Source organism: Rhea americana, unplaced genomic scaffold, assembly GCF_003343005.1.
Source record: "Rhea americana isolate MKP2758 unplaced genomic scaffold, rheAme1 scaffold_115, whole genome shotgun sequence".
NCBI lineage: Eukaryota > Metazoa > Chordata > Aves > Rheiformes > Rheidae > Rhea > Rhea americana.
The window spans coordinates 2312491-2339554 of record NW_028185206.1 but is presented as its reverse complement, the minus strand read 5'-3'; the positions used below and the strand labels follow the sequence as shown (position 1 = coordinate 2339554).

The 27064-nt window shown below is 44.0% G+C and overlaps 1 protein-coding gene across 2 annotated transcripts; it reads left to right on the top strand.

The window, feature by feature from the left end:
* Positions 1 to 420: 420 nt before the first annotated feature.
* LPL (lipoprotein lipase) lies at positions 421 to 18229 on the top strand. 2 transcript variants are annotated; one of them, XM_085317687.1, is made up of 11 exons: positions 421 to 482; positions 645 to 753; positions 7659 to 7822; positions 7966 to 8145; positions 8810 to 8921; positions 10657 to 10890; positions 11182 to 11424; positions 12507 to 12627; positions 13487 to 13669; positions 14881 to 14985; positions 15986 to 18229. In XM_085317687.1, the coding sequence occupies exons 2-11, from the start codon at positions 675 to 677 to the stop codon at positions 16029 to 16031; spliced, it is 1467 nt and encodes a 488-aa protein (XP_085173813.1). In that variant the 5' UTR covers positions 421 to 482; positions 645 to 674; the 3' UTR covers positions 16032 to 18229. The 2 variants fall into 2 exon arrangements, with proteins under 2 accessions (XP_085173813.1, XP_085173821.1); XM_085317695.1 differs by lacking the exon at positions 13487 to 13669.
* The last annotated feature ends 8835 nt before the right edge of the window (positions 18230 to 27064 follow it).

The window sequence follows — 27064 nt, the reverse complement described above, 5'->3', positions numbered from 1 at the left end:
GACCATGCAGTGCCAGGCTGTATCATGCCGTGCTGGCCTGGTCCATGTCCTGCTGGGCTGCACCATGCGGTGCCAGGCTGGACCATGCCATACTGGGCTGGTCGTGTTCTGCAGGGCTGGACCATGCTGTGCCAGGCTGGACCATGCCATACCGGGCTGGACCATGTCATGCTAAGCTGGACCACGCCAAGCTGGGCTGCACCATGTGGTGCTGGTCCGGTCCGTGGTCTGCCGTGCCGTGCTGTGCCGTGCCGTGCTGGGGCTGCCCCGGGCCAGCGGGGGCGGCGCCCCCCCCMMCCCCCCAGCCCCTCCAGCCCCGGCAGCCCCGGCCCCGCCCCCGGCGGTGTGGCCAATGAGTGCGGGCCTTATTTGCATATTTGCATATCGGCGGGGACATAAGTGCCCGGCCGGGAGCCGCGGTGGCAGAGGCGGGGCAGTGTGCYGCAGCTGGGGCGCTTTAGGGGCCGCTAGCTTTTCCTTGAGTGAGCTTAATTTTTATTACTATTATTATTGTTATTATTTTCCCCCCTTTTTGCTTTGCAACTCTTTGCAAACTTTATATTTAGTTATTTATTTTGATTTATTTTATTATTTATTTATTTATTTATTTATTTTCCTGCACGGAAACTTTTCCGGCACGCCAGAGCGCGAGGAGAGCGAGCCGAGGAGGCGACATGGGGCGGGCGGCGCTGCTGGCAGCCTTGTGCCTCTGCCTGCGCTGGGTGCCCGCGCCGTGCGCGGCCCCCGACGACGGTGAGTGAGGGCCCCGGCACCGGCTGCAGCCCCGACGGGGCGGCGCGGCGGCTCCGCGGCGGTGCGCGCCCGCCGCTTTGCGGGGCGGCTGCGGGGGCAAGTGTCGCGCCGCGGTGGGGAGCGGGGGGTTGTTTCCAGCTCGGAGGGGTGCTGGGGGGGGCGGGCTGCGTGCCCCCCGACGCGGGGGAGGAGGGGGTGCAGCCGCCGGGTGTGTTGCACGGTGGGTGCTTTGCGAAGGGGGCTCTCGCATTCCCTGGGGGAGATGCGGTGTGGGGGGCCGCGGGGGCAGCCCGGCTCTTGCCCCGGGGGCGAGGTGGCTGCTGAGAGTCCCYTACTGGAAGCAAGAGTGGCACCTGGGGCGGTGGGGCCCCTCCACCCTCAAGGGTCCCACGAGGGCCTCGTCGGCCATGCGTGGAAGCCCCGTGTCCCGCTGGTGTCCTGCTTCCCGGCTTCCCACCGTCCTTGGTGCCTAGGAAATGCAGGGTGGGAAATCAGCGCTTGTCCAAGGCACGGCTGAGTTTCATCAAGGTCATGATGATACCTCTGGGTTGTAGTTAATGCCTTTAATGCAACAGAATCAATTAGGAGAAGATGCTAACAGAGGGATATTCCCTAGCAGCATCTACATATGTGTACTTTATTATGTGCATACATGTACATTACTATGCCTATACTGCTTTACCTATATTTGTGTGTGTAGGCCCCCCCCATGATATAGCTGTTAGAACATCTGCGCATAGTGACTAGTAGATGCTCACTAATGCTCTCCTCTTTAATCTGCAAGATGTTTGCAGATTAAGCAAAGAGGTTGGTTGGTAATAGTCTACTACTCCTTAAATTTATGATAGCAGGGCCCTGTCAAGGTCTCGCTTTCTTAGACATTGTGTGTGAGAGATTAGTGTATCTTTAAAAGTCCACGCTGTTAGAAGAAAATGTGTATGTATCTGTTGTAGCCACAAAGTGACACTGAAGTGGGCAATAGAGACTGCTCTTTTTCAGTGTGGATGCCTCTGTTATTTCCTTTCTGTATAAAGAAGCTGGAGAGAAGTACTCAGAAGTAAGGATGGGGTGCTAGGACACAGCCAAAGGAATGTATTCTTGTATTAAATTTTGTCTTGTGCCATCAGAGGCAATCAAAAGTGATTTTCCTCAGAGTACCTTAATCTCATCAAGCGAGATAACTTTCTTTTTGAGCAAGCTTTCATCTCTCTAGAAATASCTTTGTATAAAACTAATGAATGTATTAGTTCTCCATAGAAATAGGTTATATGAGAAGAGGTTGTGTGCCTATCCTAAAACTATCTAAGCCTTGACTCTCACACTATTTCTTGCTCACCATAGTAAAAAGATGTTTTGAAACCGTGGAAAATACATGATCCAGCCCTCCAGGAATCCAGAGTCTTTAATAAACAACATCAAAAAAATCAAGGTGAAGGTAACATTGATGTTCCAGGAGAAGATAACATTTCTGGGAATACATGCTGTTCTCTATTTTTACCAGTGTAAATCCATAGTCAGGGGTTATACCAGATTTACACTGTTGTGTGATGTGCTCTGCCAGCTTGTGCTATGGCTGTTTGGGACAGACCTGCCAGAGCAGCTGTGGCACAGTCTTTCCAGCAGCAATKCATTTCTGAGGCAGAGCAGAGGTGAGTCACGCGGGCTGTCAGAAGTGCACTGGAGAGTTGCATCAGGGTAAGTGTTCACAGGAAAGCCTCCTGGAATTCCCTAGGTGCAGGAATTTCTTAGGTACTTGCATGGCGTGGCTTTTTCATGCCTCATTTGGTCCTTACTACTGTAAAGTTGACACTGATCGTATTTTGTTGTTTTGGCCTAATTCCAGATACCCCAGAGGGTCTGATGGAAGGCAAGAGATCTGCTGTTAGGTTGACTGAGTTACAAGCCTCCTAGYTGCAGCTGAGTAAGCATCTGGTGGACAGGGAGCGCCTCAGATGTGGGGCAAGCACCGATGTGCACAGTGCAAGAGCTGGGGTTTGCCTCCTACCACCAGCTGCAGGGCTTGAGCAGGCAGATCTCCACTCAGCATCTCAGCTTCAGCTTTTCAGAGGTGTTGGTCTTGCCACCAGCATTGCGGGGAAGTGTGAGAGAAGTTGGGCTCTGGGCTCTACCCCTAAGGAAGACATAAATAAACTGGAAGTGGAATTTCTTTCACAGCAAAGTTAAACAATAACCTGACTTATGGGGTGGATTTTATGAGGTTGCAACACAGTAGTCTGGTTTCAGTTTATTCTATAGATCAAATTAAGCGATAATACTTTCTGTGATAGAGTCCCTTTATTATGTGAGTTTGCTAGAGAAGCTGTGCAGGAATTCAGTGCAACTGATGCATTACCATCACACCAGTTATCAGCTGGAGAACAAGCTGTTTCAGTTATCTCTAGCTGGTTCTGTAAATGTTTGATTTTATGTGCAGATGTGTGCCTCTGTGCTTGTGTGTGTTACCTTCAGTTTACATGGGCAAGAAGTATGTTCATTGCACGTAGCTAATAGTATTTTCATTTCTATGTAAATAATGTGAGGAAACTCTTGTTTGTCAAAGCTTCCCTATTTAATTCGCAGGTTAGTCAAGTGCACTGATTTTGGCAACTGCATTATTATGATCTTTGATTGCCTGTGTCTGAGGCTGGCAGTTTAATTTTGCTTAATATTCCAGATGCTGTTATTCCTCAGAGTTCAAGTTCTCCACCCAGCTGACTAGTGATAAAGTTTCCTCCATCAAAATCAACTGCAAGCTTGGCTTAGGCTTCCCATGAAGGAAATTTGAGGCTGAATTCTCTTCTTGATTCTTGTGTAAACTTACATTTGTACTGTGTCAGAATGCTTAAAGTCAGTGGTGTTCTTTCAGAATTGGTAGGAATCTCGGATTTAATTAAATTTCACAAACTGCAGGTCCAAAGTAGAGTGCATTTGGTTAAAATAAAATATGGGAAAATTCAATAGTTGAATTTTCCTATTTTCCTAAGTATTTGTCTAGCACTTTCTTCAGAGTTCCAAGATTTTACAGTATACCTGGAATTACAGGACAGATTTTTTAGAAGATTAAAGTTGAGAGTGTGTAAATAGAGGTTTAAGAAAAGCAATATAAAGTTTGCAGAGAGTGATAAAATTACAGAATTTGGCAATAGAGCCTGTATGCTGTCAGAAAAGCCTGCTCCAATCTGAAATTGGTGGCTTAATTCTTAGTTCTGCTTTTTCCAGTTCCCTAGATATCTGGATATCCCTTTATGGGCCACCTTGCCAGCCCTAAACACACAGCAGTGGCCAGAAAACTTTATAACAGGGCCTGTATTTGCAACTGTGTGCCTGTAAGTTTTTGCAACACAGGACACGTGTTTTATTACCTCTGCTGCACTAGGTTCTAGAAAGTGTGCAAAGGCAAAGTTTTGCTTTTATATATATTTAAACCTCCAGATCTGTTTCTCTTTAAGGTCTTGTTTAGAAATAGAGTTGCATTCTTTTTGCTAAAACTACTTCAACATTTCAATATAGGCACACATCATTTTCTTTATACCTGATTTCTATCCATCTCCATTATATCAAGCCTGAAGCAAATTCTGCTAAATTAGTACCCACCATTCAGAAACGTGCTGAAGACTCTCTCTGTGTGGATTTGTACTGGTTTAACTAACTTGTGTTAAAACACATCTTTAGTTAACCAGAGGTGAGTGAGTGTTTGCATAGAGAGTTTCTGCATTTCTTTGGCTTTGTGTAAGACTCTAGGAATGAAACCTGCTGCCATAATGTTTGACTGGAAAATTAGAACATGATTCAAGGAGACTTCTCATTTTAAATCAATGAGGAAAAGGTTTGTGACAAAAGTCTATTCATGACACAGTCTGTCTCAATTATTTTGTTAACGAGACCAAGACAGTGCTTATAAGATGCGAATGTGGAACCGGCAAATGCTAGCCTCCTGAAGGGATATCCTGCTGCAGTTTTAAAGCATGGTGTATGTAGGTATCAGTCAATATGTATGGTGAATGCATATACATTATTACCTACTTCGTTATGGTATTTCTAAAGTTAAATCTGCAAATGGTAGGAGACTAGATGGTATTGCTTGAAGCACATCCTAATTTTACCGTGTGAGGTACAGATGAATTGGCTTGTGCTGTGACCCAGCCAGAATTTGCAAAGCTGAACACAGGAATTTTTTGAGGACTGCTTCTTAATTAATACATCGTTAAGGGGTAGTGTTAGTACCCTCCAGATGACTGAAGTTTGCTGGGGTTGGTTATCTTTGCTGTTGGGAATTGAGCACGGGTGGCCATCAGACGCTATGACACTTTTTGTGAGCTTAAAAGATGCTAATCATAATTTCTTCTGACTTTCTAATTCCTTCTGCAGCGTAGCCAGCTGAGCAGGTGGCCTTCTGCCATTTCCCTAACTTATGGGCTGTTGCTTTGCAGCTGCTGCTTTGACAGAGGTGCCTGCATTTCAGTGCTGGCTGAATTCCTACTATACCCTAAATCCCACCCAAAGTTTTTATGAGACTGAAGCATATTAATGTTTGTGGAGCACTTTGCACCTCTACAGGGGAAGAGGCTGTTATACTGCAGACTCTCCTCGTTAGTGACATAAAATTCAAAGTATAGATTGAGGGAAATAAGCTTATGACAAACCTAAGAGAGACAGTTTGAGCTATTTGCACATTATGGCATGTATTTCACGCAATGAGACAGATGTCAGTTTGTGTTTGAGAACACACAATGAGACAGATTATCAGACAGGTTTAATTGAGGAAGGGAAATGATTCCTAAATATGAAAGGAAGTAGTATGACTAGTGAGCAGGTGGACTATTTTTGTCCTCCTTCCTATGTGGACAGAACTATATATAATTGAATGACCTTGTGCTGTACACTTTATGATTGAAAGCTGTTCTTGGTATTTTTAATGTTTTACAGTTTCATTGCTGAGTGAAAGTTAAGTAATTGTATTTAATGAACAACTAATCAGTCTGCAGGTCTTACCTTTTTCTGGCTAAAAAAAAGTTTCAGAAAGCAGTTTTGCACTCTGAGTAGTGAAGTTTTGAACACGAAAGGTACAAAAAAGGGGCAGCTTCTTCTGTAAAAGACCTAGAACTAGGATCAGTTGCAGGGCAAGCAAATTCGGCTAGCATAGCCAGTTTGTGTGTTTTCACAACACATAGGTAAGTTGTTATTTTCACCCTGTTTGGATGAAAAAAAAATATTTTGGGAATGTTGTAAACTGCATCTGTTCCTGGGGTAGAAGAGGCAGGGAGGGGGCCCACCGTGTAGTTACCCTGGATTAGCTGGCCACCTCGATGCAGTCAAGGTCCAGTGGGGTGCTGAGCACTGCCTCTGCACAGCAAGCAGTTCATGTCGTGCCTCTGCTCAGGCTTTACTTCTGTGGGTGGGGAGCCCCATGGGCTTCGGCAACCTTAAGCGGCTGATGTCAGACCACTGTCTCAGAGATCTTCTGCCRTGAGCTGAAGGTCACAGGAATAGATGTTTTTTTATGTGTAGTTTGACTGAGCCCCAAAGACGAAGTTTTAGGAAACAATGAATAATTCACTGTGGAAGTAGCCTCTGAGTGATGCAGCACAACTTCACAGAGAAATACAGATATGCTAAAAAAAAAAAAAAAAACTCGTCTACAAAGGGAATAGAAGGAGAGCAGAGATGTTCTGCCTGTCTCACAGGAGGACTTCACCTTGTACTTTTGCATTGCCTGTGGTGGCTCTTAGCCATTCATCAATGTGTCCTTAGATACTTGCGAAACCTCGGAGGGTGGGATGCCAGGAAACGACACTGAGTAGGACAGAGTTGGCCTAGCTTCAGTTGCACTTGGAAAACGAGCGATCAATATTTGCTAAGTGAAAGTTGCCAAAGTAGGGCCTAGTTTCAGAAAAGCATTGGAGTGTATGCTTAAGTCTATAATTAATTTCAGGGTCTGCTGAAGAGAGGTGCTTAGGTGTTGAATTAGACCTAAAAAGAGGAGACATTTAAGTTCCCTTCTAGACAAAGGGGTCAGCAAGCAGAAAATCTAAAGTCACTCATCTGCCTTGTCAGGAACAAAGAGAGCAATTAATATTTTGAATCTGGAAACTGGAGAGTGTGCTCTGAGAAAGAAGTGGTCCTTTCAGGCATGGCCCATCATATGCTGTGTTACTACTAGTGCATAGTCTTCACCCCCTCTGGATTCAAAATATCTTCAGGCAAAAGATTTTTCTCAAAACCCAATTATCAGATGATCTGAAATAATATTGTCTTCAAAATACAGACTTCTGCTTTGCTAGCTCAGTTAAGTTCCCTTAAAGTGTTTTTGATAATCTCAGCTACTGGTTTTCTCTGTTGGTGCAAAGACTAACACCTGTGTTTTGTTGTAAGTCCATGATGAGTTTATGGCTGTTACCTCTGATGGACTCAACTACTGGATGCTAAAAGGAGCCTTGTTAGAGTGATTAGTGATGAAGTGATGTGGGAAATGTGCCATCAAAATATATCACAGTGTAGCAGGAATTTGTTGCTTTACCACATACAGTATGACACTCCCCGTACAGTTTTCTCTGCCACTGTGATAATTCACAGATTTCTTATTAATAGTACAATGGAGAAAATACTGGCTTGTTTGTACTGTATGTATGTATCTGGCAGCTGGGCAGACTCTCCCCATTTTAGCAGAGTTAGGACCTTCAGATGGKAGCAGTTCTCACCCTGTTTTTCCTTTTACATAGCCCTTGTGGTGCAAAAGGAGCACTGAGGTAAATGAAAATCGAGTGCCATTTCTTGTCTGTTTTTTGATGTCTTTCCAAGATCATGCCTGTGACTGTCTATCACTTACTATTAGCCTTCCTACAGCAGATCTGTTTGCCTTACTACTTCTGAAACACCATTCTGTTTCCTATGTTCTTGCACTGCAGGAGCTGAGAAGAATTTTGAGGGAATTGAGAGCAAATTTTCCTTACGGACAGCTGCTGAGCCCGACGAGGATGTSTGCTACCTGGTTCCTGGGCAAGTGGAAACCCTGGCACATTGCAACTTCAACTACACCAGTAAAACCTTCGTCGTGATCCATGGATGGACGGTAAGAAGCAAGGGGAGGAATCTCCTTCTGGGAGTTACGTTTGACAACACTCCTGATGGACAGTGTTAGATGTCTCAGCAGACRTGCTTGTTTGCCACCAATATTAAGTGTTTTGTTTTTGTTTTTTTTCTTTTTAAAACCAGGTGACAGGGATGTATGAAAGTTGGGTCCCGAAGCTGGTGGATGCTCTGTACAAGAGGGAACCTGACTCAAATGTCATTGTAGTTGACTGGCTGATTCGGGCTCAGCAGCACTACCCAGTGTCTGCTGCCTACACGAAGCTGGTGGGCAAGGATGTCGCTATGTTTATTGACTGGATGGAGGTAAGAYGTGCAGTCACACATGCCACACGTTATGTATAAAGAAGTCTTAGGAGACAAAGCAGCAACGACRCAGCTATGTTAATAATCTCCTGTAGGATAAATGGGGTTGAGCTGTCACAGACAGTGTTTTGCTGGACTGAAAAAATTCTGGGTTTACTTCTGTGGCTATCTTGAYACAAGGAGGCCTTTTATATTACAGTCTGGAGACTTTCACCTTGTAGTCCATGGAGCCCTGTGGGTCCACAGACTATGTCTAAAGGCTCGGTGAGAGGTAGCTGTGGAAGGCACGTTCCTATAGCTTATACAGCAACCAGCATGTGGGAGACACTTAGTCTGCCCTGCCTTTGGAAAACATTTAGGGGATCCAGAAAGCATTACTACTTCTATATTGGTAGAAAAATATATGTATTTGAGGAGATGTGTCCTGTGTTGTGTCCCAAGTTCTGCATTCATTTCTGCTTAGATTTTTGTCTTAAACTGGTTAACTCAAATTAACTAAAACAGAGTAAAGTGATGTTAATTATATTTACTGGCTTTTCCCTCTATTATTGCTTATGATTCAAAGGAAAATTCYAGTTTTTGAGATAAGTTTCCTCTCCCAACCCCACATCTTCTGATGATATCAGATTTGACTTCAAACTTTAAACAAAGCTTCCTCCTCCAGGAGGAAATCAACTACCCTCTCAACAAYGTCCACTTGCTGGGATACAGTCTGGGTGCTCATGCTGCTGGCATTGCTGGGAGTCTGACCAAGAAGAAGGTCAACAGAATTACTGGTAAGAAAACCTGAATTTGTGGAAAGTGGAGGGTCCTATCTCTTCCTTCTGGAAGTATCACTTCCCCGTGGGAGATCACCAGAATAATTGTTCCTTATTGCTTAGGCTATGTGTTCATACTTCCTTAAATCGATGGGGCTGATATTATTTATTTAGTAGAATGGGMGAAGCTTGAGAGCAGAGCAACAAAGGTGGCAAGTGTGAAACCTCAATGCGCTTGTGTGCAAAAGTAAGTAGGCAGGGATTCATCAGCCTTGAGGAGAGACCAGCTTGGGGGTGTGACAGAGGCTAACCAAATCCCTGGCTTGGAGAAGGTTGCTATCTCTTGCAGCACAAGAACTTCAACTAGCTCTTCCTGAGCCAGAAGCCATCTCTTGACACTGGTGGGGGTTGGCCCAAGCAGGGGATACTCCTGCAGTGGGTGTAGTATCTGCAGAGCTCATGGTGAATGGATGCTGTGGAAGCAAGAAGTTTATACTAGCTCAAGGGGAAACTGAACAAATAATCAGAAGAGACCCGCTATGGCTTACTACTTGAGTCTGTTATGATTTACTTATTTAATCCAGGCTGAAATAATACTGGGAGAGCATTGGGAAGGGTTTGGAAGGCTGCATGTGACTGCCTTGTTTCTGTGCACGCTTAAATGTCTGCTTATGGAGACAGAGTAGTATGCTGGATGCAGTGCTGTGTGAGGTAGCTCACACCACACTGCAAGCTAGTATGAACACATGCACACTACTGTGCTAGTCTGGAAACAGCAGTAGTGCAAGAGCTAATGCACAAGCTCTTGGGTTGTCCTTGCCCGGGAGCAGCAACACCTAACGGGGTAGCGTAACACCAGCTGCAAGTGCCTCATTTTGATCTGTTGCCATCTGAGAGCTGAGTGATTCAAATCACTCAAATACCAATGCTCTGTTTTACCCCTCAGTGCCCAGGATGACATTTCCCTGGGGAGGCAGCACAGCCCTTGGGCGCAGGGATGAGTCCCTGAAGTCCTTTCAGCAGAAGCCAGGGTGGTGGAGGGGTGGACAGGTGTCCTGCGGTGGGCTCACCTGGGTACTTGTCCCCGGTGGAGTGCTAGATGGAGAAGGCATCCCATGGGGACAGCTTTGCATGCAGCCATGTCCCAGGTGTGTTGTCATGATGTGAAASATTATACAGTAACAGAAGCTGCTTGTGCTTGTTTTATAAATGGAAGTTTTTATTTCCTGGCAGRATAGCAGTGAATGTTTTTGATGCTACAGTGTTGCTGCAAGTTGGAAATGTACCATAATATTCCCCCTCCCCTTAGGCATGCAAACAGTGAAACTCTCATTTATGTTCCCTACTTGTCCCCGTGACAGGGAGCTAGCAGCAAGACATTTTCCATGCTTCAGACACTTCAAATAGAAGTTTTTAACTTCCTCAGTCTCTTGACAAGAGAGGAAAACAYTGAGAAAATATTTATTAGCTAGTTTCTTCCATCCACTGTAAACGTTACAGCTATGGAGAAGTTATTTGTGCWTTTTTACATATGTTTGCATACACATTTTTAAAGAAAAGATGACAGCATTTCAAGCTAGGGCATTTAATCCTCCTGCAAGCATGGGTGTTACTTAAATGGGCCCCCTGTAGCATCGGTAGTGACATCGTTAAGAAAAGCTCCAGCCCAGTTGCTGAGTTTGGTGTTTGCTACCACTGGCAGTGTTTCGACAGACTGTCATCTCAGTCCTTTTCTTGTGGCTTTCCTGTGAAGGGCTGGATCCTGCTGGTCCCACCTTTGAGTATGCCGATGCCCCCACCCGCCTCTCCCCGGACGATGCAGACTTTGTGGATGTCCTACACACCTACACTCGGGGCTCTCCGGATCGCAGCATTGGGATTCAGAAACCAGTTGGACATGTCGACATTTATCCTAACGGTGGAGGCTTCCAGCCAGGCTGCAACTTAGGAGAGGCTCTTCGTCTGATTGCAGAAAAAGGCTTTGCTGGTAAGACTACTCTGTAGCAAGCAGTGTGACATCTAAAGGAAGATCTTATGTAGCCTGTGGGCTTCCTACAAGCAGAGATCCTCTGAGAGGCACAGGAATTTGTTCTTCTTCTAGGTGCTTTTAAAACTCTCCAACTCAAAGCCCAACTTTGAAATAGGGTTTTTGCCCATTGCTGGCATTACCTACCTATATGTACACACACGTGCGCGCGCGTACACACACACACACATACACATATATATATGAATAAAATATTATATATAATATATATCTTTTTTTCTCTCCTTGAAGATGTGGATCAGCTAGTGAAGTGCTCTCATGAACGATCCATTCACCTCTTCATTGACTCCCTCCTCTATGAAGAAAAGCCAAGCATGGCCTACCGCTGCAACACGAAGGAGGCCTTTGAGAAGGGCCTCTGCCTGAGCTGCCGGAAGAACCGTTGCAACAATTTGGGTTATAAGGTCAACAGAGTCAGAACGAAGAGAAACAGCAAAATGTACTTGAAGACTCGTGCGCAGATGCCCTATAAAGGTAGGTCCAGTCTGCTTGCTGGTGGGCAGGAGTGGTAGTTTTGCTCAGCTCTGGGTAGGAGTGGGTCCATGTCCCAGACGGTAATATTTCTTCTTCGGTACCTGTGGTGAGCAAGGTCCAGCATTTGAAGGGAGAATTTATTTCTAGTGAGGAATTTCTTCTGTAGAAGATAAAAAGGGAAATGTTTTGTAACAAACTTTTAAGTGACAAAATGTGAAGATGATTTACTGTGCAGCTGGGGCAGTGACTCCACTTGGAACAATTGAGTCTTCTGAATTTTTCCAGTACTTTTTTCCTCCAAATGAGTTTTTCCTGCTGCTGGGAAAATAATCAGTGAAGCTCAGCCTGATGGGTAACTTAAAGATGTGCAGCCATCAGACTTATGGCTTCATACCACCTTTGGCCAGAGAAGCACCACACCTTACGTTAAAATCTTCTGAATTTTCACTGTCATACTGGTAGGTCTGAGAAGTACGATGCCAAAACTGGAAGGCTTTCAGATAGAGAAATAAATGCTAAGCTGGATTTTTTTCTCTAGCTTTGACTGTGCCACATGGCTTTGCATGTATTGTGAGCAGAGAGGAACAGTGTGATGGATCAGTAATTAGAGGGAAAATGCTTGCAGGGTTGGAAGAGATGTAAGAGTAGTGTTTGGTTGGCATTTGGAACTTAATACGCAGTGTCACAAGGCTGAATATACTTCAACAAGCCCCTTTATGAGGAGCAGAGCATAGCTTCTTTGATTCAAGCCGAAGTGTGCAAGTCGTGCACATTTATAACAGGTTTCAAGACCATGCTGCAGAACCCATGATTACTAATGTGCCACTCAGCTAAACATCCAGTTTAGTTGCAAGGGTTGTAAAGGTTTTTAAATGTGATGCCTCTGCATTCTAAATTTTACCTCCTCAGAAAAATATTTTCCTGAATACCCACAAGCTTCCTCCATTTAGTGATACTGGCATATTCCAGACTGGGATTTGCACTTTTTATTTTATTTTTTTTAAGTGTTTGGTCATCAGTAGTATCTCTTTGGAACCCTAGGCTTTTTCATAACACGCTTTTCTTTCATCTTCTTCTTCCAGTCTTTCATTACCAGGTCAAAATCCATTTCTTTGGGAAGACCAATACAACCAAGACAAACCAGCCTTTCCTGATCTCTTTGTATGGTACACTAGACGAGAGTGAGAACATTGCTTTCACACTGTAAGTAGGAACAGAAAACACTGCAATGCAACTGATTCCCCTATGTTTTGCTACCCCACTGCTGTCTAGCCCAAATCTGTTAAAGCCCCAGTTGCAAAGTCTGTATTTCTAGCTCCAGCTATGGAAATCTGTGGTTACAGCTTGCCAAGGCTCGATCTTGTCATGGATCAATGTCGTTGTCATTTTTTCCCTTTCTAAGTTGTTGTGTCACACTCCAGCTCTGTTAAAGCAACTTAAAATCAGAATGTAACCTGAAATTAGTTGTCAAATGGGTTTGAAGGCCTTGGCACAGAAGCTGAGCAAAGAGATGGCAGTTGCTTTCACAACTCTGCAAATCAGGTGAAGTCTGTGCTTACATGTGCCCTTACATGYGGAGTGGGCTGGCAGGGCTCAGGGTTGGAAGGCACCAAAATCCATTTCCAAGGAGACAAATTCTGAATTGTTCCTGGATGGTGTTTGTCTAACAGCCTCCAGAGAGCCACCAGCAATGGAGATGGGCACCCTTTGCCTGACAGCCTATCCCAGGGTTTTACTGTCCTTGCTGCCAGAAGGCTTTTCCTTCCTTTGGTCCTTTCCTGGAAGGACCAAAGTCCTCCTTCCTACAAAACCTTCATTTTTTTTCTTCCTCTGTYGACCAGGAATATGGAGAAGAGTTTGTTTCCGTCCTCTTAGAAGTACAGAAAGTCCTGTTTTTCACAACTTCCCCTTCATTTTCTTTTTTTTTCTCTCTGTATAACCCCAATCCCGCCAATCTCTCCATAGTTTACTTTTAGGACTACTGATCAGTCTTGTTGGCTCTTGTGGTCTTTGCAATAGTTCCCACTTCTTGTTTCTTTTTTTTTTTTTTTCCTCCTCACAGGCCTGAAGTTTCCTCAAACAAAACATTCTCTTTCCTGATTTACACAGAAGTGGATATTGGTGACCTACTTATGATAAAGCTGCAGTGGGAGAAGGACACTTTCTTCAGCTGGTCTGACTGGTGGACTCCTTTTACATTCGACATCCAGAGAGTCAGAGTAAAGTCAGGAGAAACTCAGAAAAAGTAACTCGTTTTCATTGTCATAAAGTGTATTAGTTTTAATTGTGGGTTTTTCCTGACAGGGCGGGGAAAAAAACATGGAAAGCAATTACAAATGGGTGCAGCACTGATAGTTAGGGCTTCAGTGGCACCAAACCCATATTTATCTCAAATGGCTTTACAGTTGCTTTGTTCCCCTGGAATCTGCAGTCTATAATTTTTCTCCCACAGGATTCATTTGCATCTCACTGTCTCACGTGTTCCAGATTAATTATAGTACACAGGAGAGGACCTTGGCAAACTAGAAGTTTTGATTGTATTTGCAGTTGCTCTCTCCTTTCTCTTGTTGGACATTTGTACAAGTTTTCTTGCAGAGAACATACTTAGAAGAAGACTTTTAAAAACCTTTCCAAAACTATATTTGCACAGGAAATGATTGCTTCATTAACTTGGAATTCCTTGGAGCTGGGAATCCCTGAATAGTCAGTGGAAAGAGAAACATGAGACTCTGTTGAAGGCATATAAGACATTGCCAATATGTGAATACTGAAACAGTACTCAAAGTCTGAACTGGACTGTTTTTCCCATGAATCCTTTGAAACATTCAAATTCCTTAGGCATGAAAACTGTTGACAGAAAACAGGTCCAGAACAGAATATTCACGTCCTATGTACAGTGTTGTGGGTAATATGTTCCTACTTTGAGTAAACAAGGCCACTGCTTTATCAAGAAAGCAGTTATCAGAGTGGACAAATACAGGAGCAGGGGAAGTACTGATAAGTATAAAAGCTGCCGCTGAGGTTTGCTGGCATCGGCAGCCTACTCTATTGCAAACATTCAGGGGAGCAAGGCTGTCTTCCAGGATCATTCACCTGAAGCAAAAGTCACACGAGGGTCGATGTAAGCAAAGATCCAAGAGAGTTTGTGCCAGAGGCTCTGCTGTCTCAGCCACTGGGAGGTTTGAGGCAAAGCACCAAAGTTATGCCTGCAATTCTAGCTCTGTGCTTAACACGTTTACCAGTTTTTCTTGTATGGTGATTCTTCCCTCACAAGATCCATGCTTTCTACTTTTTAGCAAAGTAATTTTCTCCTTGTGATTTGACGTTAAGGCACTAAAGGTAGTAGTGCCCCACATGACAGAAGCATACAAGCTGCCTCCGGGCATCAGTTCTGTTGTTGTAGCTGAAAAGATGCGTCTGGCTGAGCCGTGTCATTGTGCAGAATTTATTCCACAGGGTGGTGTTCTGCTCCCGAGATGGCACCTCGCACCTCGGAAAAGGGGAAGAAGCAGCAATATTTGTGAAATGCATGGAGCAGCCGGTCAACAGGAAGCGAGGAGGGTATGTATAAGCAGCATCGTTTTAGGCTTGTGGAAGAGTGAGTGGTGGAAGGAGTCTTTGGGGACTTTTAACCCCCCTCCCCAATACTGGTTGACTTGTACAGTAGCCTGCTAAAGACCTGCRGAACGTCACAACTAAGACTAACCTGAAGTTTGCTTTTGGCAGCTTGAAAACCCTGAATTTGGGGGTCTCCTTGGGTGGCTGTTGGCACCTCTGTGAARGCGAGTACACTTCACCGCCTCTCACGTTCACCCAGTGGCCAGGCATAAACTATTGTTATAGAGGGCTTACAAACGAGGTGCTCACAACTGAGCCTCTATCTAAAGATGCCGTACATTTACCCCTCATTCAAGGACATCCAAGCATCCATGCTCAGTCAGTCCAGAGCCCCTTTTTCCTGCTGGCCAGTGACAGATTTGGAGGGCAATGTAGAAACTAAATAGACAAACACAAGTATTCTCCCCAGTACACTGTGTTTGCTGCTGGCAACCACCAGGTGAGATCTGCATCTCCGATATGCATCAGAGATTGCATCTTTGTGTTTAACAGCTGTTGATGGTTTTTTCTTATCTGTTTAATTTTTTTTCCTGACTCAGAGTAAACTTTCAAAAACGGGCCAACTTTATTTGGACTTTATCCACGAAGGTTTGAGCTGGAGAAGTGGTTGTATTTATTTTAGTGCAGTTGCTATGGGCAAAAGGTCTCATGGGGACACTTACAAACTGAGGTCTAGTTCTACATAAAAAGGCATGTGTGCTGACCTTCACTCCAGGGCAATGACCTGGTGAGGCCTTCTGACCTCTCTGTGTATGTACAGTATACCTGTAAAATCAAGTCCAAGTTACATTAAGCAGCAGCCACTGAAACTGCAATCATTTAATTTATTTTCGCAGATTTTTGAACTTTAAGTCTCAAAATAAGACAGAAAGGAACAAGTATCTTTTCTTCTTCACCTGACTTTTCTTTCTTTCTTTCTTTTTTTTTCTTTTTACCCCTGCAGTGCCAAGAAAGCCTCTAAAGAAAATTCTGCTCATGAATCTGCTTAGAAGTGACAAGAATGGAGATTTTTTTCCATACTGGGCAGGAGGAGAGTCCATTCATCCCCATGAACTGGGTGTTCAGAACCAAATATATAGAAGTATTTTATCTGCTGCTGGCTTTTTTGCCTGCTATTCCTAGCTATTCTAGGAGACTTGTTGTAGGAAGTCTCAGCACACAGAAAATTGTTACTAACCATAAAGACGCATTATCCGAATAGTTAAAAACAAACAAAAAAAATGCCAAAACAACTTGCCAAAAGCTTGAGTACTGGGAAGGAATAAGTAATTTTGCTTAATCATAGTGCCTCGTGACAAGGTTTCTTGATATCAAATCCTCTATAGCAAGTTTTTAGTATTTATTGAAAAAAAAATCAAAGCCTTGTACGTGACTTTTCTTTCTAACCGATATAGTATTTCAGGAGTCTTCTGAAACTGAACAGAACCGAACTGAACATTTGTGTAGATTTTTTTGTTTGTTTTGTTTTTTTTCCTGGCTTGGCTAACTGAATTTTCTGACAGTTCAATGGCCAGATCTCATTGTCTTCAAGTGTGTGTTTAGCAAACGAGTAGATTTCTTATGTGAAAAAACACCTTTCCTGTCTGTAAAACTATTACTCAAAGATGTCAGGGACTTAATGAATATGGGGATAAATTTCCTAGTTTGTGGTTATGAATGTGTTATACTGGGGGTAGATGCCAGTGCTGCTTAGCAATAGGTATGATCTGTTAAGATATGTGTTATTTGCAGCTTATCCTGCAATAAATATCCAGTTGTAGGACAAGACAGCAGTACCAGTGTCCTATGCAGATATTGTACTTTTCATACTTGCTTTCATCTCTCAAAAATCGAGCCATCGAACCTCCAACACTGTGCTGATTTAGGAAGTGCAAAGGAATCAAGCTACCAGAAGCTGCAGGAAATGGACTTTTCACCTTGCTGGCATCCATGATGCTAAAACCGTGACAATTACTCTGCTCTTTGACACTGAACGTCAGTCATGTAGCTGAGTGGCAGCTGTATCGGGTCTGGACCTGAATGAACCTGACAGCTGACAAGCTGCAGTCACGCTCTCTGTACTGGAAATCTGATTTCCAGTAACAAACCTCTGTTTGTGGCTGGGCTGTGGTGCTGTGCTGGTGCTAGATGTGTGGTTTTCTGAAGAGAGGTGGGATTCAGCAAGGAGCAGAGATGGGGATAGTCAAAAGGAGCCTGACTGTGCGATCCACAAAAATAAATGCTCTGAGAAACACTTGAATTAGATATGCTGTGAGTAGCCAAAAATAGGTGAATTGAAGGCTTTCTGCATTTTTTTTTTTTTTAGTGTGTAATTTTTCTAGTGCCCTGAAAGGTTCATAGCCTTCATTTAGCTTTACAGAGGATAAACAAAGTACTGGGGAGGCAGGAAGGCTGGAAGGTGGCTGTTCGGAGAAGTGGTAATGTGAGCTATTGACTCTGGCTTTCATCATCTTTTCCCACATATGCAAGATGGTGCAAAGGTGGTGATTCTCAAGCATCATTCCAACTTTAAAACAATGCTGACACATATATGCATACACAAATATATATACTTTTTTTTTCTAGCCATGGCTATTGTTACATATAGAAACAAAAGTTCTAAATAGTGCAATAGGTTGGAATATTAACAACTCCAAAACTGCTCACATTTGATTTCCTAACCCAACAACTACAGCAGAGATAGGATGAGTCACTGAGGGAAGGGTTGAGCATTGAGCCACTGCATTCGAGACTTCTAAAAATAAATACAGTGATTTGTTCCAAACAGACTTCATTTTGTTGCAATTTTGTCCTAAGATGTAAGATTCTTTGGAAACAAGACTTGTGTAAACAGGTCTGCTTTTAATACAGGATCTAATACAAACACATACAGTACTTGGTCGTCAGATAGTGAAGGTTCTTGCACATGAGGACACATGATTTAGCTTTGAATGTTATTTATTAGCTGTAAATACCATATTTATGTGTGTAAAGGTAGTTTGTATATATTGCTAAAGTTACCGAGAGTCTCTACATTTATACAGTTGTGTGGTATTAATCCTGTATATAGCTTTCAGAAAGATTTTTATCAATGAACCACTTAACCACATTGGAAATAATGCAGTGTAATACACTTTTTAAAAAACAGAAAGCTCCTCAGTTTTGTATGGAATGGAAACCTATGGTTTTAATAAAATTTTCAAAATGATGCCAAGTCACTAGTTTCCTTTTGATGAAATAATCTTAGAGATATTTGTCTTGTTTTATGTGAAATCCACAGCCTCTTAACTGAATTCTGGGATGAAAAGACAGGGTATGATTTTTCTTTTATKTTTAAAGCAGCTTTTGATCTTTGCATTTTGTGATACCTTTCAGGAAACAGAAAAAATCACAAATCAAGGTGGCAAAGAACCATCATGTGCCAACGAGCATCCCAGCCACATGTTAAGTAGCCAGTCAGCTACACTTTGTGGTTTCCAAGCTTCCTGTCCTTTTAGGGACAGCCCTTACTTTGAAAGGCGTTTCCTCTTTTGGGGGAAATGGCAGAACTACACTTCCCTTTTCTCTATACCAAAAATATTCTCTGCAAATTACACTTCTGACCCCTTCGTTACAGAAGGCAAGCACTTATCCCTAACCACTACCGGTGGGTAAAGGAAGTAACAGTGAAAAGTCTCTTTGACCCACATCCCATTTGCACTGCTGAGCTTCAGAGTGGTTGTCATCAGATAGTGTCTGCACTGTGTTCACTCCAGCAGCCTGAAGGCTTGTCTGCTGCACAACAGGTCCCAGGGCTATTGGAAGGAGATCAACAGATTAAGGAGAGTCATAGGTACATCTGTGTGCTATGGAGGACAGCATAAAAAACATTTAGAGCAGCTCTGATTGAGAGGACACTTGAGCAGGAGCAGAATGCAGAATAGTTCCTATTGGAGGGGATTTGAGATTCTCTGGTCTAACCACCCTGCTCAAGCAGAGTCATCTAGAGCAGGTTGCCCAGGATGGCATCCACTCAGGGATTTCAATATCTCGAAGGATGGAGATGCTACAGCCTCTCTGGGCAACCTATTCCAGTGCTCTGTCACCCTCAAAGTGAGAAAGTATTCTCTTATGTTCAGACGGGCCTTCCTGTGTTTCTGTTTGTGCCTGCGGCACAGGGCACYGCTGAGAGGAGGTTGGCTTCATCTTCTTTGCACCCACCCATCAGATATTTGTACACATTGTTAAGACCCCCCGAGCTTTTTCTTCTCTTGGCTGAACAGTCTGAGCTCTCTCAGTCTCTCCTCATGTGACAGATGCTCCAGTCCCTTTGTCATCTTGGTGGCCCTTTGCTGGACTTGCAAAGCTGCTCTCCAGYAGGTCAGTCCCCAGTCTGTACTGATTCATGGAATTATTTCTCACCAGGTGCAGGACTCTGCAGTTCCTGTTGCTGAGCTTCTTGAGGCTTTTGCTGCCCATTCTCCAGCCTGTTGAGAGCCCTCTAAATGGCAGTACAGCCCTCTGGTGTATCAGCCACTCCCCTCCGCTTTTTATCACCACCAAACTTGCTGAGGGTGCACTCTATCCCCTTGCACACGTTATTGATGAAGGGGTTAAACAGTATTGGATCCAGTATTGACCCCTGGGCTACACCACTGGTGACTGGCCTCCAGCTGGACTTTGTAGCTCTGATCACAATCCTTTGAACTTGGCCATTCAGCGGGCTTTCAATTCCTCTCACTCTATGCACTTATCTAGCTTGTGCTTCATCAGCTTGTCTATGTGAATATTATGGCAGATGGGGTCAAAWGCCTCACTAAAGTCAAAGTAAACAATAGCATCCACTACTTCTCCCTCATTTGCCAAGCCTCATCATAGAAGGTTATCGGATGGATTATGCATGATTTCTGTTTCATGAAACTCTACTGACTACTCTAGGTCACCTTTCTGTCCTTTATGTATCTGGAAAGATTATCTAGTATGCAGGATTAGTTGCTCCATCTCCTTCCCAGGGACTGAGGTGAGGGTGACCAAACTGCGGCTCCCCAGATCCAGATTCTTGCCCTTCTTGAAGATAGGGGTGGCATTTGTGCTCTTCCAGTCCTTTTCCAGATAATCCAGAAGGGCTCTGCAACAACGTCAGCCAGTTCCCTCCGCACTTGTGGGTGCATCCCATCTGGTGTGCAGTTGTACATGTCCAGTTTGTTTAAGTGTTCTCTAACATGACCCTCCACCAGGCTAATGCTTTATTGCTTTCTGGGACTTGCAGTTCCTTTACACCAGCAAAGGATGAAGCAAAGAAGGCATTCAAGACCTCTGCTTTGGTGTCCTTTGTCACCAGGGGTCCTGCCCCATTTTGCAGCARGCCCACATTTTCCCTAGCCTTCCTCTTGCTGCAGATGTACATGTAGAAGGCTTTCTTGTTACCATAAGTGTCCCTTGCTAGTTTCAATTGTAGGCAAGCTTTAACTCTCCCAACCCCAAGCCTGCCTGCTCAGACAGTGTCTCTAAAGTCTTTCCAGGTCACCTCTCCCTGCTTCCATCTCCTGTACACTTCCTTTGTACGTTTGAGTTAGAAGTTCCTTGTTCATCCATGCAGACCTCCTACTGCCTTTGGTTGATCTCCAGTTTGTTGAGATGGACTGTTCTTGAGCTTGGAGACGATCCTTGAAAACTACTCAGATCTCCTGGACCCCTCTTCTCTCCAGGGTTGTATCCCATTGAATTCTTCCAAACAGGTTTCTGAAGAGGCTAAAGCCTGCTCTCCTACAGTCCATGATTGTAACTCTACTGTTTTGTGGTTGCTGCCACCAAGGTAGCCACAGCTTTCACTTCGAGTCATTCATCCTTGTTTGTAAGTATAAGATTCAGCAGAGTGCCTCAACTCATCAGCTCCTTGATCATCTGTGTTAGGAAGTTGCTACGCCAAAAGCCTCCTGGATCTCTTGTGCCTGCTGCCTTGTTCCTCTAGCAGCTACCAGGGTAAATAAAGATTTGGAAATGTGAGACTTCTTCCAGTTGTCTGAAAAAGGCCTCATCTATTTTTCCAAATCAGTCTACAGTGAACACAATGTCCCTCATTTTACTCTGCCTGCTAATTTTGGCCCAAAGCTCTCAGGCAGAGCCCCATACATTCCTACTCCTCTCTCACATAAAGGGGAACGCCCCCTCCTCACTCTCCCAGCTTGCCCTTCCTGAAGAGCCTATATCCATGCATTCTAGCACTCCCGTTGTGTGGGTTATCCCACCATGCCTCCTTGATCCCAGTGAGATCGTAGCCCTGTAAATGTACAGACTTCTCTTTCCTCCTATCTGCTCACCATGCTGTGTGCATTAGTGTTCAGGCACTTCAGAGAGGGACCTCAGTATATTGATTCCTAGAAGGGGGCAGAAGAACTTTCTCGATAATGTGTACTTCCTTATTTATGTGCACATGCTTGAGGTGATTCCACTTCAGCCTGGTTTTGTTGATTAAAGAAGGTCCATTTTGTTTACATCTTCCCAGACCCTTTGGTTGCCAGCCCCATCCACCACTTCCTTACTTGATCATTAGTCATTCTCTCCCTCCCACATCATTTCTAATTTAAACCACTCCTTACTAGACTGGTGAGCACATTGGCAAAGATATTTTCCCCTCTTCCCCCTCTTTTTCATGCTTATTCCATCTCTTACAAGCAATTATTTGCCCTTTGGTCATAGAAACCAAAAACCTTATTGTCAGCACCAGCTGTGCAACCATTTGTTGACCCACCAGATCCATCTTGTCCTCTTTGCCATCAGGATTAAGGAGACACTACCTGGGCCACCATGCCCTTGATCATTGTCCTCAAAGTCTTGCAGTCACATTTGATAGTACCCCGGTCTTCCCTGGCAGTATCATTGGTGCACACGGAAGCACAGCAGGTGTGAGTGCTAGACAAGCCTCAGCAGCCCCTCCACAACATCTTGAATGTGAGCCCCTAGCAGCAAACCTCCCTAGATGGCAGGTCAAGGGGGCAGATGGAGGTCTTCTTCCATGGCAGCAAGGAGTCTTCCCTTGCTATCACTTGCTGCTTCCTCCAGGTGCTCCTGCATGGCTGCAGCTCAGCATGCACCCATCCTCTATTGGACACTGCTCCCAGCTTCACAAGGGCTACAAGGGTGATGAACCTATTCCGAACATGTAAATATTTGAGTGGAGCAGGAGTCTTCTTCCTGGGGCCAGAAGGCATCAGCATCCATCCATCATGGGAGCTTCCACTTTCTGGCCTGGTGATAGGCAGACTCTGCCTGCCCTTCCACTACAATTTGATGTTTGGGCTCCCCAAGCTACAATGTCTCTGGGAAGATTCAGTCAATTCCTTCCTGTCCCATGTGATGCTGGGTACTCTGCTGACCTCCTGCAGCTCTGTGACCTAGCAGCTTAGCTCCTCCACAATGGCACACCTCCTTCAGACTGGGAGACCATCAGCTCCAGGCTCAGCAAGCGACCTTAGATGCTCCCTGAAGTCCAAGATGTGCAGGGCAGCATCTGCCTCCTACAGCTCCATCTGAGTTAAAGCCCTCAGTGTTGCAGGGACAGTTAGTCCAACAGCTGTTGGGAAATGAACCCTGTTGGCTGTCACCACCACAGCGGAGTATGTGTATGTTGGTCTGAGCAGTGACATCAGGCTCTCCTTTGTGCTCTGCTGTACAAATGGCTGCACAAACTTCCGCATCTGTTGGCTGCTTCCTCTAGCTTTGGTCCTGGCTAAAGCAGGGCCAATAGCATGCAATAGAGGAAGGATGGGCAATGGGTGAAAACAAATGCAGAGAATGAGTGGAGAAAGGACAATGAAAGAGAGAAAAGGAGGAACTGGAAGGGATGCAAACAGTGAACATCCTGAAGGAATGAACAGGAGCAGAAGAACACACTGATGAGAAAGGTGAACTATGAAGAGGGAATGAGTCAAAGTGCTGCTGCAGGTGTTTTGAGGAAGTTCTCTCCTGTTTTCCATGTGTCAGAGCTCAGGGTGGTGGGACTTGATGGGTATTTAGAATTTTACAGGGCAAAGCATGTGACTGTGTCTCATACAAGGACTAGCTTTGAAGTGATAGCATTATGATACTATTTTTAAATTCATAGGTATCTCACCACACTAAATGGTTATTAGGTAAAGCAGAAAGAGAGTTTGAGGTGCACAGACAAGCCTGAAGAGCTCTCCCTGGCCCCATGAGTCTCATAGCTTGTCCTGCAATGCTCGTTTGCATCAGGAAAGGTGCTAGGGAAACACAGCAGTTAGTACAGTCTCCAGAGAGGGCTCTGTGGGAATAGGAAGTGTCCTATACATAACCAACACCTCTCACCCTCTAATGCTTTCAGTAGAAAAAGCCATCTTTTCTTTGGAAAGGAAGGTTGTAGAAGAGGATTTCAGCCAATGCTCCTCATGGCAAGTAAGCCCTGGCTCCAGTATCTAGTGCTGAGATTTTACCCCTAGGTATTTCACTGTGAGGAATTTTTGGAACCTGTCAATGAACATGTTCTTTGGAGGTGTCTCCAGACTCAGTAGTTTGGTAGTTAGATTGTTTGGCTCCCATACTGAAGCATTGTACTCTTTGTAGCTGTCTGGATACAGGCACCTGGTTTCACATCACGGGTCACATGCCTTAAGCATTAGGTGCTCCAGGAGGCAAGATTTCCTGAAGTCCAAGATGAGTTCCTCTAAATTAGTGACAAACAAATCAACTGGATTACTAAAACATTCTTTAGAAGACTGCGGGAGCACTCAGCAATTCAGTGATTAAAAAAATGTTCCTCTTTTTGCGCAGCTATTAAGTGGGCAGTTGATCCAGAATTTCATTCAGAATGGTGAGACATGAAACTCTGTGGACCTGTAGATGCCTCACTTCCTTAAAGATTAGCATGTTTTTTCCTTCCATCAAGACTATGATGAGTGGTCATGGAAAATGCTTCTCTTCCTTCAGAGGACTGTGCGTCTGCTTATTTCTGTGTGACGTGAATTAAATGTCAGAGCTTGCTGCCTTGGTTGAGCAAGGCATCACTGGAAATATGTTGCTTCAAAAACAGATATTGAAAGCACATTTTTGGTAAAAGGGAAGAATTAAAGAAGCTGTGGAATTTTCCTTTTTGTTTACAATGAGGCAGCTAGCTGTGCAGGGCTTTCCATATTTTGATTGTCACTCCAAACATAGCAATATCAAAATCCTGAGGTCCCAGGAGACCAAGCCAATTGCCATTAACTCTTTCATTGTTCAGGAAGCAAATTCCCAGCTCCTCTTGCTGTCTCTTTCCAAAAAAGCTTTCCAGCCTGATGTCTTTTGTAGCAGGTCTGGAAAGTCATCAGTTTATACATAAACAAATAAAGGGATTAGCATTCTCCAATGACTGAAGGAGAACAAGGAAATGAGAAGAGGAAGGGAAGGGAACCATTTGGCAGAACATCCCACTTAGGACTTACTCAACAATGCCTCTACATCCGTGTGCAGTGCTATCTCTGCTCAGCAATGCTCAGGATGCTTCCCTAAATCACTTCACGCTAGCCCAGCCAGAACAATGCACTCGCATCAGAAAAGCAGATGCTAAATGGGGCCTACATTGGGTGTAGCAGGTGTTAGCATATGGGTGGAGAGTATGTCCAATGATGTAATCTTGCAACCATTCATGTCAGATAAACACCATGTTCTTCATTGTAGGGTCTTCCCGTGGGAAGTAGCCTGATATCAGTAGACTTGGTTCTCACCAATGACTCTGGAGAATCTCTGTTACTGTTCATCACCCCACCAAGTTGAAGCACTTGGTGAGCAGTGAGACAGTCTGGTTGGCCATGTGTCTGCCCTCAAAAGCATGAGGAAGTGAGGACATATCTTACATTGTCCCTCCCACTAAAGCTATTTTACCTATTATTAGCTTTAAACCTGGAATTCTCTAAACAGCAAAGCAAGGACACTTTGTATGCTCACGAAGTGTGCACAAGTGCTCCAGAGAAATTAGGAGCAGTAGAAACAAATTCTCTGAGCAGAACAGGTTGAAAAAAGCTAAGAAAAGCCACACGTTTTTGAAATAAGAATAAAAAAACTTTTATTCACGATATTAAGACATCTTTGAATGGTTTCCTTGTGACTGTTGCCAGGTCTCAGGCTTTCGTGAAGCCCCTGTGTACTGCACTGGTGAGTTCTGGGGTTTCCTCTTGCAGCCTGGGAGGCTACTGCAACCCAAATAAGGACCCTTGAGATTCAAAATCTCTCCGTGGCCAACTTGGGATGTGTAGAGATGGATACTGGGATAATGCTCTCCGTGAAAAGGTCAACTCTGCCCTCATAGCACGAGACTTAACTCACAGCCCACTGAAACTTGGTAAAGTCTTTTTCCTGGCACAAAGAGCTCTTAAACACTTTCCTAACACTCAGCATGATACTCCAGCTTTAAAATTGAAGTACAGCTCAAGTTTTCCTCCCTTTGCTCTTTTCACCCACAGTTACTAACCCTAGCGTGTACTGTACCAGGCCATGGTACCACAGTGCTCTGCTCAGATGCTAGGTAAAATAACATCTCTGAATGACTTCTCACAAATATTTCCAAGATCTTTTGGCCAGTGGAGACTTGCTTATGGGATGCCAGACCCAAACAATATAATTGCCAGTGATGTAAATAGCACTCAATTAAATAAAAAAAGAAAAAAAGAAAAAGAAAGAAAGAAAGAGAGAGAGAGAGAGAGAGAGAGAGAAACATGATATATAAATACTCCATTCAGCATCTACGGGATCTTGTAGGAGGGTATGAGACCAAGACAATCCCAAGACCCCATCATTGGCCTTGACCTTTTTGCTGGCAGACCAGATGTTCCCTCAGGAAATGGGCTGTGTCTTGAGAATGGTCACAGGTCCCTCCAGTTCTCAATTCTGGGCTCATGTGGCCCACTGCTCCATGTGGCACACTACCCCTATCATACCAGGGGACTCTTCCAGGCCAGATGTGGCCTATCTTAAAACTGTAAATTCAAGTGCACGGTTTAAGTCAGGTATACACCTAGGTCACTTTGGACTGTGTTCATGTCAATTAAAAATGTTTAGTTCATAACAGTTAAATCACAAAGAGAAGTGATAAAGACATGTCAAGACCCATTATAGAAAGATCACTCAGATTACACAACAGAGATCAATAAAGGTTTAAAGTAGAGGCAAATATTCAGCTGATTAGTTACTAAGAAAGAGGAATAAATTAAGAGGAAGAGGAAAAGTGAGAAAGAACTCTGTCTTAGCAAAAGGAACCAGAACAGTCACCCACATACTCTGGTAAGTGAGTTATTATTTACATATGACTATTTTCCCCTTCTTTTGAATGTATTTATAGACTAGACATAAAATCAAGATATTTTGTTTATTTTGGCAAAGTTTTACCCTTTGCTTAGAAGGGTATTCAGTGCAAGGGTGAAAAGTAAATCTTCATCTCTCTGATTTTCTTTCCCAGGCCTTAGACAGGAGTCTCAGGCTAGATTCAGAGCAACAGAAAGACTGTATCAGTCAATGTCAGTATCAGTCAACAAGAATATCAGTCCTTTGTTAATATCTTGAGCATAGAGCAGTGATGGAGTGAGTCAGCAAATATAAATGTAAAAGTAAGCAAATGCAGGCATAACAGTTAACTCAAGACCTAGAAGATACTTTCTTTTTGTTTGTTTTCTAGTTTTTATTTTTAATACAGCTGTGTTAGAGCATCTTGTTGTTGTTATTTTCCTTTAACATAAATGAATTTAAAGGCCCTGGGAGTAAATCAGAGAAATGAAAGGAACATCCTCTTGACAATGATTTTATTCCCTTAATTAATGTATGTAGTTTAAACTCCAGTGCATAAAAACAATGGCATTTTTCTGACTGGATATTTTTTAATGGAAAGGCTAAGCGCTCAATCCCACTGGAAGCTGGGCTTCGCTTTCCGCCAGTGCATTTGAATTTTCTTGGGGTGCATCAGAAGAGGCCAAATTGCTTCTACACAAGGTTTCTTTGTTGCACTTTGCCAATGTTCACTGTTAGGCAACCTCCTCTGAGACAGCTCAGTGGCAGCTCTGTTGAGTAACTGGCCCTCAAC